Raw genomic sequence first — 12,222 nt, 5'->3', positions numbered from 1 at the left:
GAGAGTTTGTTTAATCGTTATATTTATAATAATTAATACTGACATGTAATGGTTGATTTTGTTAAAGCAAAATTAAATGACTTGAATGACAAGTCAGGCAAAAATGGACTTGCCACGAAACTTGTTAATAATACTATGAAAAATAAAGTTAGGTTATGTCGTATGTTAATTGAAATAATTGAATTGCAATACACCGCCATCTATTAAAAATTTACAGTACTTAGAGACCTAGATCTTCGTAAGTTATATGAATTGACGTTAAAACCGATGAGACTGTTGAATCATACAAACATTATTTTGTATACAGTGAGTGTAGAAAGTATTCGTACACCGATCACTTTAAAATACAACCTTGTGAAACTGTAGTTTATTAATTAATTTTTTATGAATAATGTATGTATACATATTCCTGAAAGTTTCTACAATAGATGTAATGAAACCAAAAAAAAATTATTTTTCAAAATAAATTATAAAATGTACTCCCCACTGGTGCTGCCCCTCCTAGCGGATCTTTTTTTAATCTTCCCAGGAAAAAGACTCATATAATATTGTCGAACTTTTTTAATCTACCCCGACGTGCTAATAAATTCAGGATTTTTAAATTTTCATTCTCATTCATCGATGTCTTATAGAAAATTAGCTACGGTTCATTTCTTCATCTTCTTCTTCTTGATAGAACTGTGTTCTGTTTGATATAATTAAGCCTTCTTTCCTCAGGGTGTTTGTTGTTCTTGTGATGTCGACATCAAGCTTTCATGACACCATTTTGGTGGTCTTCCCATTGGTCTCGTTATTCCGAATTTTTCATGATTTCGCCACTTTCAGGAATCTTCTGTCGTCTATTCTGTCTATATGGTCACGCCATGCTCTTCTTCTCTCTCTAATCCACTTTACAACATCTTGGGTCTTATATTCCTCTTTTATTTCTTTGTTTCTCTTTCTGTCTCTCAGTGAGTTCTCTGTTATAGCTCGTAGCGTTTTCATTTCCGTAGTTCTCAAGGTACACTTTGTTATCGTGGACTCTGCCCTTGTTTCTGCCGTTTAGGTTATTCGCATTGGTCTGACGCAAGTTTTGTATAACCGTATATTGCTTTTGATGCTCATATATTTGTTTCTCCATACGATATCTCTAAAGTATCTAGAAATTATAGAGGCTTCTGTTGTTTGGTCTCTTGCCTCCACTTCCTGGTTTCTATCACTTGTGATAGTCATTCATAGATATTCAAAATACATCACTTGGTTGATTATTATTATTATTATTATTAACTGGCATTAGGAACTCGAAAGCTCATTGCCGCAAATACCAAATCCCGCCATTGTTCCCGTCCCTGAGCCGCGACTCCTCCATTCGCGGTTTTTGTAGCCCATTTCCTTAAGATCCCGAAACAATATTGTCCTCCCATCTACGTCTCGGTCTACCTAGTGGTCTTTTCCCGTTTGGTATACCGACCAATATTTTGTGCGCCGTTCGATCCTCTCCCATGTGCGCCACGTGACCAGCCCATCTTAATCGGATCACTTGGTTGATACTTTTGTTGCATATTTGCTAACTTGCATCATCTGGGGCTCTTTGGAGATGATGAGTGATTCAGTTTTCTGTACCAAAATGATCATATTAACACTTAACCGACCGCTCGGGTAAATCTACCCTTTTCCAAACTAGTCGGTTGCCCTCTAGAGGTAGATCTACCCTTTTCATCTGAGGAACGCTTCTTTCTCTATAGAGCTTATTTATATAGGGTACAACATATAATAAAATGCATCAATTTTTGAAATCTTTTATTGCTCATTATTACGGCTCTTTATTTTCGGGATTTCTGAAGGAGTCTTTGCCAGCCATAAAATTATTTTCTAAAACACTACTTCAGAAAAATGCGCGGTGGAGAGCGCAGTTTGGCTTTCTCGAGCGAGGTGGAAACTGTAGAGGTCTCTGTGAGGCGTTCGGTCGGCTAAGTGTTAAGCTTTTCTGCCATCTTTTCGAATTTATATGGTATTCTTTGCAGATCATCATCATCTTCTGATGAAGACATAACAGATTAGGAGTACAAATGAGTTTCCGCTGAATTTATTTTGACAGAACGGTACATTACATTTATTCGAAGTATTATCCATCACAAGCGATTACTTTTTCCTATCTCTCAGGCAACATTCTGAAGAACACTTTCATCTTTTGAGGTTATCCACGAATCAACACAATTTATAGAATCTTCATACGATATAAAGCTCTGCTCAGACAGACCATGTACCATCGATCACAATAAATGATAGTCGGACAGCGTAATGTCTGATGAATACAGCAGGTAGGGTAACACATCCCAATCAGGTGTTTTTAAATAGTTTTTGACCGGTACCACAGCATGGGGACGAGCATTATCATGGAGGAGAATAATTTTGTCGTGTCTGGAGTAGTAATTAGTGCGTTTTTCCTTCAGAGCTCGGCTCAATCTCATTAATTGTGTTCGGTAGAGGACTCCAGTAATGGTTTCGCTCGGATTGGGCAACTCGTAATACACAACACCCCTGTTTTCGTACGTTTTCGGTCCTTCCACTGCGATCTTTGTCTTTTACGCCAAAGTCACTTGTTTAAACATGTTTAAACTTTTGAAACCTCTCACTTAAAGCAGTCTTATCATATGCTTCTACAAGCAATCAATGCACCTCAGCTTCAGATTTTTTTTCAATTGAAGAAGTAAATTAAAAGTTGCGGCAAATGATGCTTATTTGGAATAAATTTAGACATGTTTGGAGAAACAAAATGATATGATGCTGATACGAAGTCAATAATACTTCAAACTAATGTTTTTACTATACTTTAGGTTATCTTTCATTTATCATTCTAACCTAACCCTTGAGTAGCAGCACCATCTTTTTTAAAATGGCAGATAATTATTTGTACACCTAATATAGGTGAAATACGGACAGTAATTTCGTTTTTTCCTGGCACAATAAAGGCATTAGTTGATGCAAACCGGCAAACAACATTTGTGAGATCAGTGAGAGGTTAAATTTATCAAATTCAACTATTTATACCCACTGGAAAGGCGTAGGTTTAACCTCGAAGCGAAAATTGTATTCATTTTCACAAAAGAAAAACGAAACCGAACTTACTTTATGCCGTCAATTTGAACCTTTCATTTGTCAATTGTAACCTAAACCTTGAGTAGAGCATTATATTTTTTTAAACGGTGGACACTTATTTGTACACCTAATATTATTTTTATGGTCTTTCTTTCCTAACCTAACTCCCTCTTCAGTTTTTCACCTCCCTAAATATTTCGTTCATGATCAGATTGAAAAGGATCAGACTGAGACTGTCTCCCTGTTTGATTTCTCTCGTTATTGGGATGTTTTTCTTCGTCATATTGCCTGATCTTGCTTCTGTATAAGTATATTAAACGTTTTTACGTATAAAAACGTTGAATATATGTATACTCGCTTATGTATGCATGCGTGAGTGTTTGAAAATAACGTGGGTGTCGAGGTTTTGCTAACAACAAGAGAGAGGTAGATAGAAAATGATCGCTGTAGATCCGTGGTTGGAAAAGAAGATGAGATGAAGCTAAATAGAGACGAGAACGAACGGTCGTCGTCGTTCTCGGTTACATATAACTCTCTCTCTCTCTCTCTCTCTTTTACTGTGCTTACTTGCCAGTGTAGTTTAAGCTTTTAGTTAGTGACGGTGTCTCTCACGCGGAGGACCCTATTACATCCAGGAAAATCAACACTTTTTTCAACGTAACATCTTTAAACTTGCCGATCATGCAAAATCGTCCATACGAAATTGGTGAATATTTTTTTAAATAAAAATTAACACTTTTTTTAATACATAACAATAATTATTATTTTACTATTTAAATTAGACGAATTAATAGTTCAATTGTTAGAAGTAGAATCTAGTTTTACAGTTGATGACGCAACGAGTTAATCCAGTCTCTACCTTATTTACGATTCATGCATGCATCTATGAATAACTAAATATTTATAATAATAATAAATGAATAATTTTTTCATTGAACAAAAATTCAACCTTTTTTTTCAATTTGTTATAACATCTATGATTTTGTAACATGTCTCATGTCATCTTCGTAGTATTTATTGATATCATTGTTCAATAACACACAAGTCACTTTCTCTGTGAGCTAAAACGAGTTTAAAACCGCGCCTATGAGAACTCTATCGAAAGTGTAGGTATTTATATATATATATATATATATATATATATATATATACATATGTATATGAGAAACAATACATTGTAACCCTACCCTCCACTGTCTTTTCTTTCTATTTTGGAGTTTCTGTCTCCTTGTGCAAAAGCTTTTTAGCTTCAAATAAAATACAAGTATAACAATTTTTCCTTGAATAGAAAAAAAAAAGAAAAAAAAATATGGAGACTCGGAACGGAAGGGGCACGACCAATGCGGGCCAAAGCACTGTGCTATTCATAGCACCACAGCTACATAATCTCTCTCTCTCTTTCTCTCATACATATATACGTAGAGTTCAGTATCAGTTTGAAACCACGATGAACGGAACGTGCAATAAAGAGCCTAGGTTGTTGGTTGGTATGTTTCACGCACCGGCACAGGCACCGGCACCAGTACCGGCACCGGGAATCGATGTTCTCGCTGGATCGATGATGCTACACGATAACAAAGTGCTATTATTTCAAAAGTTTGCTGTATAGTAGTTTGTGTTAGAAAAAGACGGAAGTTTCAATTATTTACCAATACTACGTTGATTTATTTTCAACGATTACTATTGTTTCAAAATTAATAACGTTTTGTGTGTTATTTCATTTACTTTCTTTAATCTGTTAACCGGATAATTGTCTTTTTAATTATGCAGTTTTCTTTATTATTTATTATTTTTTATGTTTAAAATAAATAATAGGACTATGAAATAAATATATATTTATTTAGTTTATTTATATATAATATACAAAAGTTTCTACCTTTAGTGATAACATTTGATTTACCGCCATTTTTAGTGTACGTATTTTTACCACGCTAGTCAAAATAACTGGTGTATACAAAAAACATGCTTATTGAAGCTTCCAGTCTTTATTTACTCTTAAAAAATAACAAAAATAAGTTTGACAATATTAATATTAATAGATAAATGGATTTATAGACATTTTCAAATAACAAAACGCTTAAATTTTGTACGTTTGACGTATTTATACGTCCCGCTAGGTTAACAGGTTAAAAGACATCACTAGTTTTTCTTTCTTTTTTGCCATACTTCCACAATATATATCAGTGGAACTCAGATTTTTTTGTGCTAACGCCACCTTTCTAGGAAAAATATTGGTACTTACGAATTAATAAAACCGCAGCTAAATTCCGATAATACGATAATCTAAACCTTAAATTGTTGCGACAAATCATAAAATAAAAAACTTTATTTAAAATCAAAACAGTCTTAGAATTCAAAAAATTTTATTTGTAAGAAGTAGTCAATCAGATTTCAGTGGAATGTAAGCCGCAATAGAATTTAACATAGATTTAATACAGTCTCTTTTTACTTTCACCTAATGCTGTCGCCATAACCCTGACGCAACCCTGACGCAACCCTGACGATGCCTGATACAACCTTGACGATCCCTGACGAAACACTGACGAAACCCTGACGAAACCCTGACGAAACCCTGACGCAACCCTGACGAAACCCTGACGCAACCCTGACGATTCCTGACGATCCCTGACGATCAGTGACGCAACCCTGACGCAACTCTAACGATCCCTGACGATCACTGACGCAACCCTGACGAAACCCTGACGCAACCCTGACGATCCCTGACGCAACCCTGACGAAATTCTGACGAAATCCTGACGCAACCCTGACGGTTGCTGTGTGCAAACAACAAGATTGCTCTTTATTGGCGCATTAGCGGAATTTTTGCTGCGATGGCGTTAATACGCAAGTACCAAAATATTACTTAGCGCCCCCTGGAAATTATTTTTTCTGGGGCCTTGAGAGATTGCAAATGACTCGCTTAATTTTCAATATTTTCATCCAAAAATTTGGTCATATATTCATTACATATCCACGAATATCTTCTTAAAAAATGGAAACATTCCATGCATTAGTTTTCTTTAAAAAAATTTCCGAAAAATCATCTTCTTTTCAAGAGGTCACTAGTGGTGTTCCTTAACTGTTTCAAAGAAAACGAGAAAAGAAGTTTTCACCTGCATTCTTATATACCAGTTCACAGAATATGTAATTCAGTAGCAGTGCGAACATGTTTAAACGATATTCCATAAAACTACATTCGATATTGGCTAACTCGAATTACTAAGTGTCATCGATGAAATGATTGTTCGCGAGATGAAACTTAACCTATATAATATAATATAACACGCATGATATGCTAATGCGCAAATTGGCTCGTAAAACGTGAATTTTCTACCAGAGTAAAATTGAAACGTTAACCCATTACGCAGCTACTTGTTTCAACCTTTACAATTTTGTATCATTAAAATGTAACTTTTGTTTGTATCGTATATTTGACTACAGTACGCATAATCGTGATGTTCCTGTATTCCTATGTGAACGATGTTGAATAACTTCCACTTCCTTATACTTTTCTTTTCTACGATATTTCTAACAAATGTTATTAGAAAATAATATACTACGTGTAAGCACATATATTTATTAGATGGATCAAAAAGTAATTTCGTTTTCTAACCTCAAATTTAAACGAATAAATTTCTAACAAGTTCTTATTTTTAATCAATAAAGTAATCAATTTTTGTTATCAATAACTTATTTTTATCTACTATACAAATTGTTAATATGGGATCAATAAAAATCAATCTGTTTTGATTAAAATTTAAAAATTGATATGCTTAGAAACGACATTACTTTCCAGTTACCCTAATATATATATATTGGGTGACCCAGCATATATTTTTCATTGCGAAAAATCACCTTTTTTCCAAACGGTTACACTAGTGTTTACTTTTTAAAGTAAAAACTTAATTTTTCAGAGACGATGACGAGCCTATCTGCGAGAGACACCGTCAAATCGATCAATTCGACTAACTCAACGACGAACGGGGAATTTTCCGCGATGATAATTCCCAACGATCCACGTCTTCAGTGTAATAGAAAACGAAGACGATTGGATATTTCGGCAACTGCCACGGTAATTCCCCAAAAGACGCTACGACGCAACGAACAGGATGATGACAATGGCTACGATAATACTAACAATATTCTTCCCGTCAATTATTATGAAAATTTACGAACGGTTAAGCGTGAGAACAAGAAGTTTAGGTAAGTATTACGTCTCTTGTGACATTTATTATATTTTTTCTAATCAAAGAAAAGGTATATGACAATTATTTATGATAACATATTGTATTAACCCATTACCAATGGATTGATAACGGGTAGGGACCCTATAGGAGGGACACGCCATGTACATTGCTATGCTGAAAATGTGAGGGGACAGCTTCCGTTGCATCGCGCAGCCATGTTTATCTTTAGTATGTATTAACGGCTGTGGTTAGTTTAAGTTTGGAATACTTATAGTTTTTATTGTGTTATTTATATTTAATTGGTTTTTTTTTTTTAGTAGTTTTCTATAAGTGTAAGTTTAATTTACTCATTTAATAATTACAAGTATAAATGTAATAACCTAACCTATAACTTATCGTTTGAATCATTCGCGCTTAATCACATGACTACACGAGTTCCTGTCCCCCAGCAATGTACATGGCGCGTCCCTCCTATAGGATCCCTAATAACGGGTTAATGCCATATTGGTAACGCATATCGTATTAATGTCAATGATCCTTTTTTGAAATATTATAATAATTCAAATTAATATTAAATATAGTTAATTAAGTATAAAAATTACGTACTACTTTGAAATAAACCATAATGGACTAGTTAAATCTCGTCTTACAAGGAGACCTTACACTGGAGCACCAATTTTAATGAGATTCGGTATATTAGCAGTATACCTTTAAGGAATTATCGTGGTCAAATATTTTTAAAGTGAAAACTTCTTCAGAATGGGACTGATCTGAAAAGTAAAGAAACGGAGCTATGTAACGAAGCTATGAAACGGCTGCTATACTAAATAATGAGAGAAAAAGAGACAAACATATAGGATTTAGCCTGCGAGAGAATGAGACGGAATATAGCTATACAGTTTTTCCTATTCTCGGTCTCCTCTTTATGCTATGCTTCGTAGTTATCGCTCCTGGTTGTATATGTGTGTGTTTGTGTGCGACTGCATACTACAAAGCGTGGACACGTATTCTTTCGATACTCGAAATGTTTGTAGGTAGGAGCGATAGAAAGGTAGAAGAATAAACAGAGATAAGCACGTAGGTATGCAACAAATACAAAATATTCTAGAGTATTTTTCTCATAAATATCCAAAGACATGTTCTTTAATTATAATATTTAGGCATTTAGGGAATTTATATAAATTTTTCAATAAAATAGAAAAAATTTTAAATAGAAGAAACTCGTTTACGAGGCTTGTTTACGAGACACTCTACGAGGCCTAATTAAAAATACCCTACGGACTTATCGGAAATACCCTACGGATTTATCGGAAATACCCTACGAACTTAACGGAAATACCCTACGGACTTATCAACGAACAAAAAGTTAGAAATATAATTCTTTTCAGTTACATTTTATTGAAATAAAAATTAAATGAGGAACTAAATGAACAGTAACTTATTTAATTTCGCTAAAAGAAACAATTAATACAAATCCCTATAAAAGAAGATAAGTTCAGTCTTTAGACTAGAATTTTCTATAAGCATATAAGCTAAACAATGACTATATATTTGAGTTGCTCCCAAAAAAAAGTACAATAAAAAAGGAAGCACGCATAACCTATTTAAGACTTTAAAACTAAACTTAATATAATACATAGGGAAAAATAAGGGAATAAGTAGAAGAAGGATAGGAGTAATATGGAGAATCGGAAGGACTATTTACAGGAAAAGAAAAGAAAAGTAGATTGCCAAATTACAATAAATTAAAGAATGAAAGTGTATCCTATACAAAACAAACTAAAGTGTTAATTCACAATTGATAAGCATTCTTTTGTAATGTTTGTTTATTCACCCTAACGCGTCAATAGATAAATGTCTACATTTAAAAAAAATATAACACGGATATAAAAAAAGGCAAACTTCAAAAGCTTTTTTCTCAAAATTGGTCAGGCCAATGGACAAAAATATTTGACCACGATATACTACTGATATACAAAACTTCAATAAAATCCGTTGGTGTTCCATTGTAAAGTCTCCTTGTTAAGTTTTAATGAGGTTTTAGAAAGTCATGTTGTACATCTCTGCCTAAACAAATGCATGACGTACTAATACGTCAAATGACGGAGATAGAAACACAGGAGAACGAACGCATTGTTGAAAAGTGTCACCAAAATATAGAACCAATAACGTTTTATTCCAGGTTGCGCTGTAGTTGCTAAGATTACATGTATGTATTGTTTTGTTTTACAATTACGCAATCACGGAGGCAATGCTCTACGGTTTTCAGTGACGTCACTAGAATCACACTGATCACCACACCGCCCTAGTGGCAGAAATAAGTATTGGTATTGTGTAACATTTTTAGGGGACACAATTTATGACAAATTGCCTATAGCGTTCGTTCTCCTGTGTTTCTACCTTCGTCTGTCAAATGTAGCCGTAGGGTTAATAAACAAACAAATCAAACTGAATATTTAATAGATAAAATAAAACACATAATTTTGTTCGTATTATTACAGTAAAAGATTGCCAGACAAGGTAGACGAAAGAGAATGCCAAGAAAAAAGACAGATTGAAAACGATACTACTTGTGTTAATGTTAACATAAAGAGAAAGAAACAGGAACAGGATACATCAATAAGAAGACTCGTCAATTCGAATAATAACGTTAAAGACGAGTATTCTAGATTGAGAAAAACTATCCAATGGCTCGAAGAAGGTGCTCGTAGATTACGAGAGGATCTTGCTAATGCAAGAACCGAATTGCACGAGGAAAGAAGGGCAGCAAAGTTAGTCAAAAGAGAAATCGAAACGGCCATTAGGGAAGCAAAGGCCACAGAAGCTACCAAGTATCAACTTATCATCTCGGAATTAAAGACCAGGTAAGTTTTATAAGAGTTGAACTTGATCGATCTATTCAAATGTCATCGTGGTATTTATCGTGGTTTCTTATGGTAATAAGGTTAATACTTCGTCGCTTTTAATGTCACTTTTACAACAGTTTATATAATCTATTATTGGATTTAATTAAACACGCGTTAATTATCAAAGTTTATATCAGTTTTTTTTTTATAATAAATATAAAAGATATTATAAATCGATAAAATTAATGAATAAATTCTAACTATGACACATATATATATATAAATATGTGGGACGAGCGTTTCTATGCTAAACTTATTAGACATTCCTTAAAAGAATTGTTCGGTTAATCCTGGATAGCTCAATTGGTTAAAAAAGCAGTTACATAATAGAAAACGAAAGATCCGTGGTTCGAATCCTCCCGGTCCCAAGGAACGTTCGGTCAAGTTTTTTTCACGAATTCCACATAAATATATAAATATATTAACTTTTATATATTAATATTTAATTATAATATATTATTATATTATTTATTACATATAATATCATTTATAATTAATGAATTAACTATAATATATAATATTATATTAATATTAAGTTTTTAATTATGGACGTATAACATATATAATATTAAAATATAATATATAATATAATTAAAATATATTAATATATTAAAAAATATAATTATTATACAATATAATTATATATAAAAATTATAATAATATATATAAATTATTATTATATATATTTATATAATAATATAAATAAAAGTTAATCCTAATTATTATACAATCTTTGATAATAATCTCTTAGGATATTATAATATTATATACATAATTAATAATATATTAATATATTATTATTATAATATAATAATAATATTATAATATATAATATATATAACATATATAATATTAAAATATAATATATAATATAATTAAAATATATTAATATATTAAAAAATATAATTATTATACAATCTTTGATAATCTCTTAGGATATTATAATATTATATACATAATTAATAATATATTAATATATTATTATTATAATATAATAATAATATTTATAATATTATTGATGTTATAACTCCCAACCTACTAGAAATAAAAAAAATTAAAATTTATCTTAATAATATTGTTTAAAAAATACGAATGTGTGTGAGCTTACGGAATAGAAGAGACGTTAAAATTTACGAAGTAGCGCGGGAGAGATAAAAAAGAAGGATGACGATGTTAATGGTTTGGTGGTGGGGTGTGGAAAGCAGGAAAAGTATAATACAAAGAAAAAGAAAAAGAAACAAAAAAAAGAAAAAAGAAAAATCATGCGAGTGAGCGACGCGACACGAGCATCAAACTTCCATCCTTATTTCGGTTGTGTACTTTTTTTTCATTCCATGAGTTTCTCTCGCTCACAAACAAACACATACACATACACACATACTCATACATATACATTCTATCTCAATCTCTGTTCAGACTGTCTCGTGGCAGCTCGGCAGAATCGAATTGCACGTCGCCGTTGCCGTCGTCGTCGTCGTCGTTGCCGTCGTCGTCGTCGTCGTCGAAGGTGGACCTCGTAAAAGAAGATAATCGAAAACGTGAGATATCGGCAATGAAGAAGAGGCTCGTCGAATCTGAAAATACGATTAGAAAGCTCAAGTTGGATAGTTTGAATTTGCAACAGGGAAAAGTTGCTGCCCACCCCTGCAAACTCGATGGATCGACTTGTGCCGAGGTCCGACGCCTTCAAAATGAAATTCACGCGTTACGCGCGAATAACGATAAACTCGAGACGAAATTACGCGTAAGTCAATTTTTATTATTATTATTATTATTATGATAATTAATTATCATATTATCCTTTACAATAATATTTTTATTCATGAATTAATCGATTAACCCCTTAAGTTGCACACTCGAGATAATTCGAGCGGCATTGTATTTTATGCTGCTAGAAAAATTTTTATTAATTTTGTATTTTTTTATATTTTTTTGCTAAGACAATATTCTAAATTATGTTTTTTTTACATAAGAAACAATTCATTTTTTTTGCCTGTTTTTATAAAAAAAAAAACTGTGCGTTAAAAGGTTAAGGGGCACTTACAAGTGTG

General features: G+C 32.7%; 2 protein-coding genes across 4 annotated transcripts in view; both read left to right on the top strand.

Moving 5' to 3' along the window:
* The first annotated feature begins 3,627 nt into the window (after positions 1 to 3,627).
* Positions 3,628 to 12,222, top strand: part of LOC107071490 (uncharacterized) — a 75,220-nt gene continuing 66,625 nt past the window's right edge. For 2 of the 3 annotated variants that reach the window (XR_001476458.2, XM_015330524.2), the window contains exons 1-4: positions 3,628 to 3,784; positions 6,993 to 7,281; positions 9,767 to 10,129; positions 11,588 to 11,915. Coding sequence is in view for 1 of the 3 variants with exons in the window: in XM_015330524.2 (XP_015186010.2) it covers positions 3,760 to 3,784; positions 6,993 to 7,281; positions 9,767 to 10,129; positions 11,588 to 11,915 (1,005 nt within the window). In the remaining 2 variants the exon portion in view is untranslated. Of the gene's footprint in view, positions 3,785 to 5,774; positions 5,923 to 6,992; positions 7,282 to 9,766; positions 10,130 to 11,587; positions 11,916 to 12,222 lie in introns of those variants that run through there. The other variant, XR_016176225.1, reaches the window with a different exon arrangement.
* LOC107071515 (uncharacterized) overlaps positions 7,467 to 12,222 on the top strand; it is a 96,758-nt gene continuing 92,002 nt past the window's right edge. The window contains exon 1 of the mRNA XM_089171516.1: positions 7,467 to 7,597. The gene's annotated coding sequence lies outside the window, so the exon portion shown is untranslated. The remainder of the gene's footprint in view (positions 7,598 to 12,222) is intronic.

Source organism: Polistes dominula, unplaced genomic scaffold (assembly GCF_049000335.1).
Source record: "Polistes dominula isolate Pdom_NZ unplaced genomic scaffold, Pdom_raw_medaka contig_26, whole genome shotgun sequence".
NCBI classification, from domain to species: Eukaryota; Metazoa; Arthropoda; class Insecta; order Hymenoptera; family Vespidae; genus Polistes; species Polistes dominula.
Note: the sequence above shows the minus strand (reverse complement) of the source record. Positions and strands in the feature narration are given on the sequence as shown.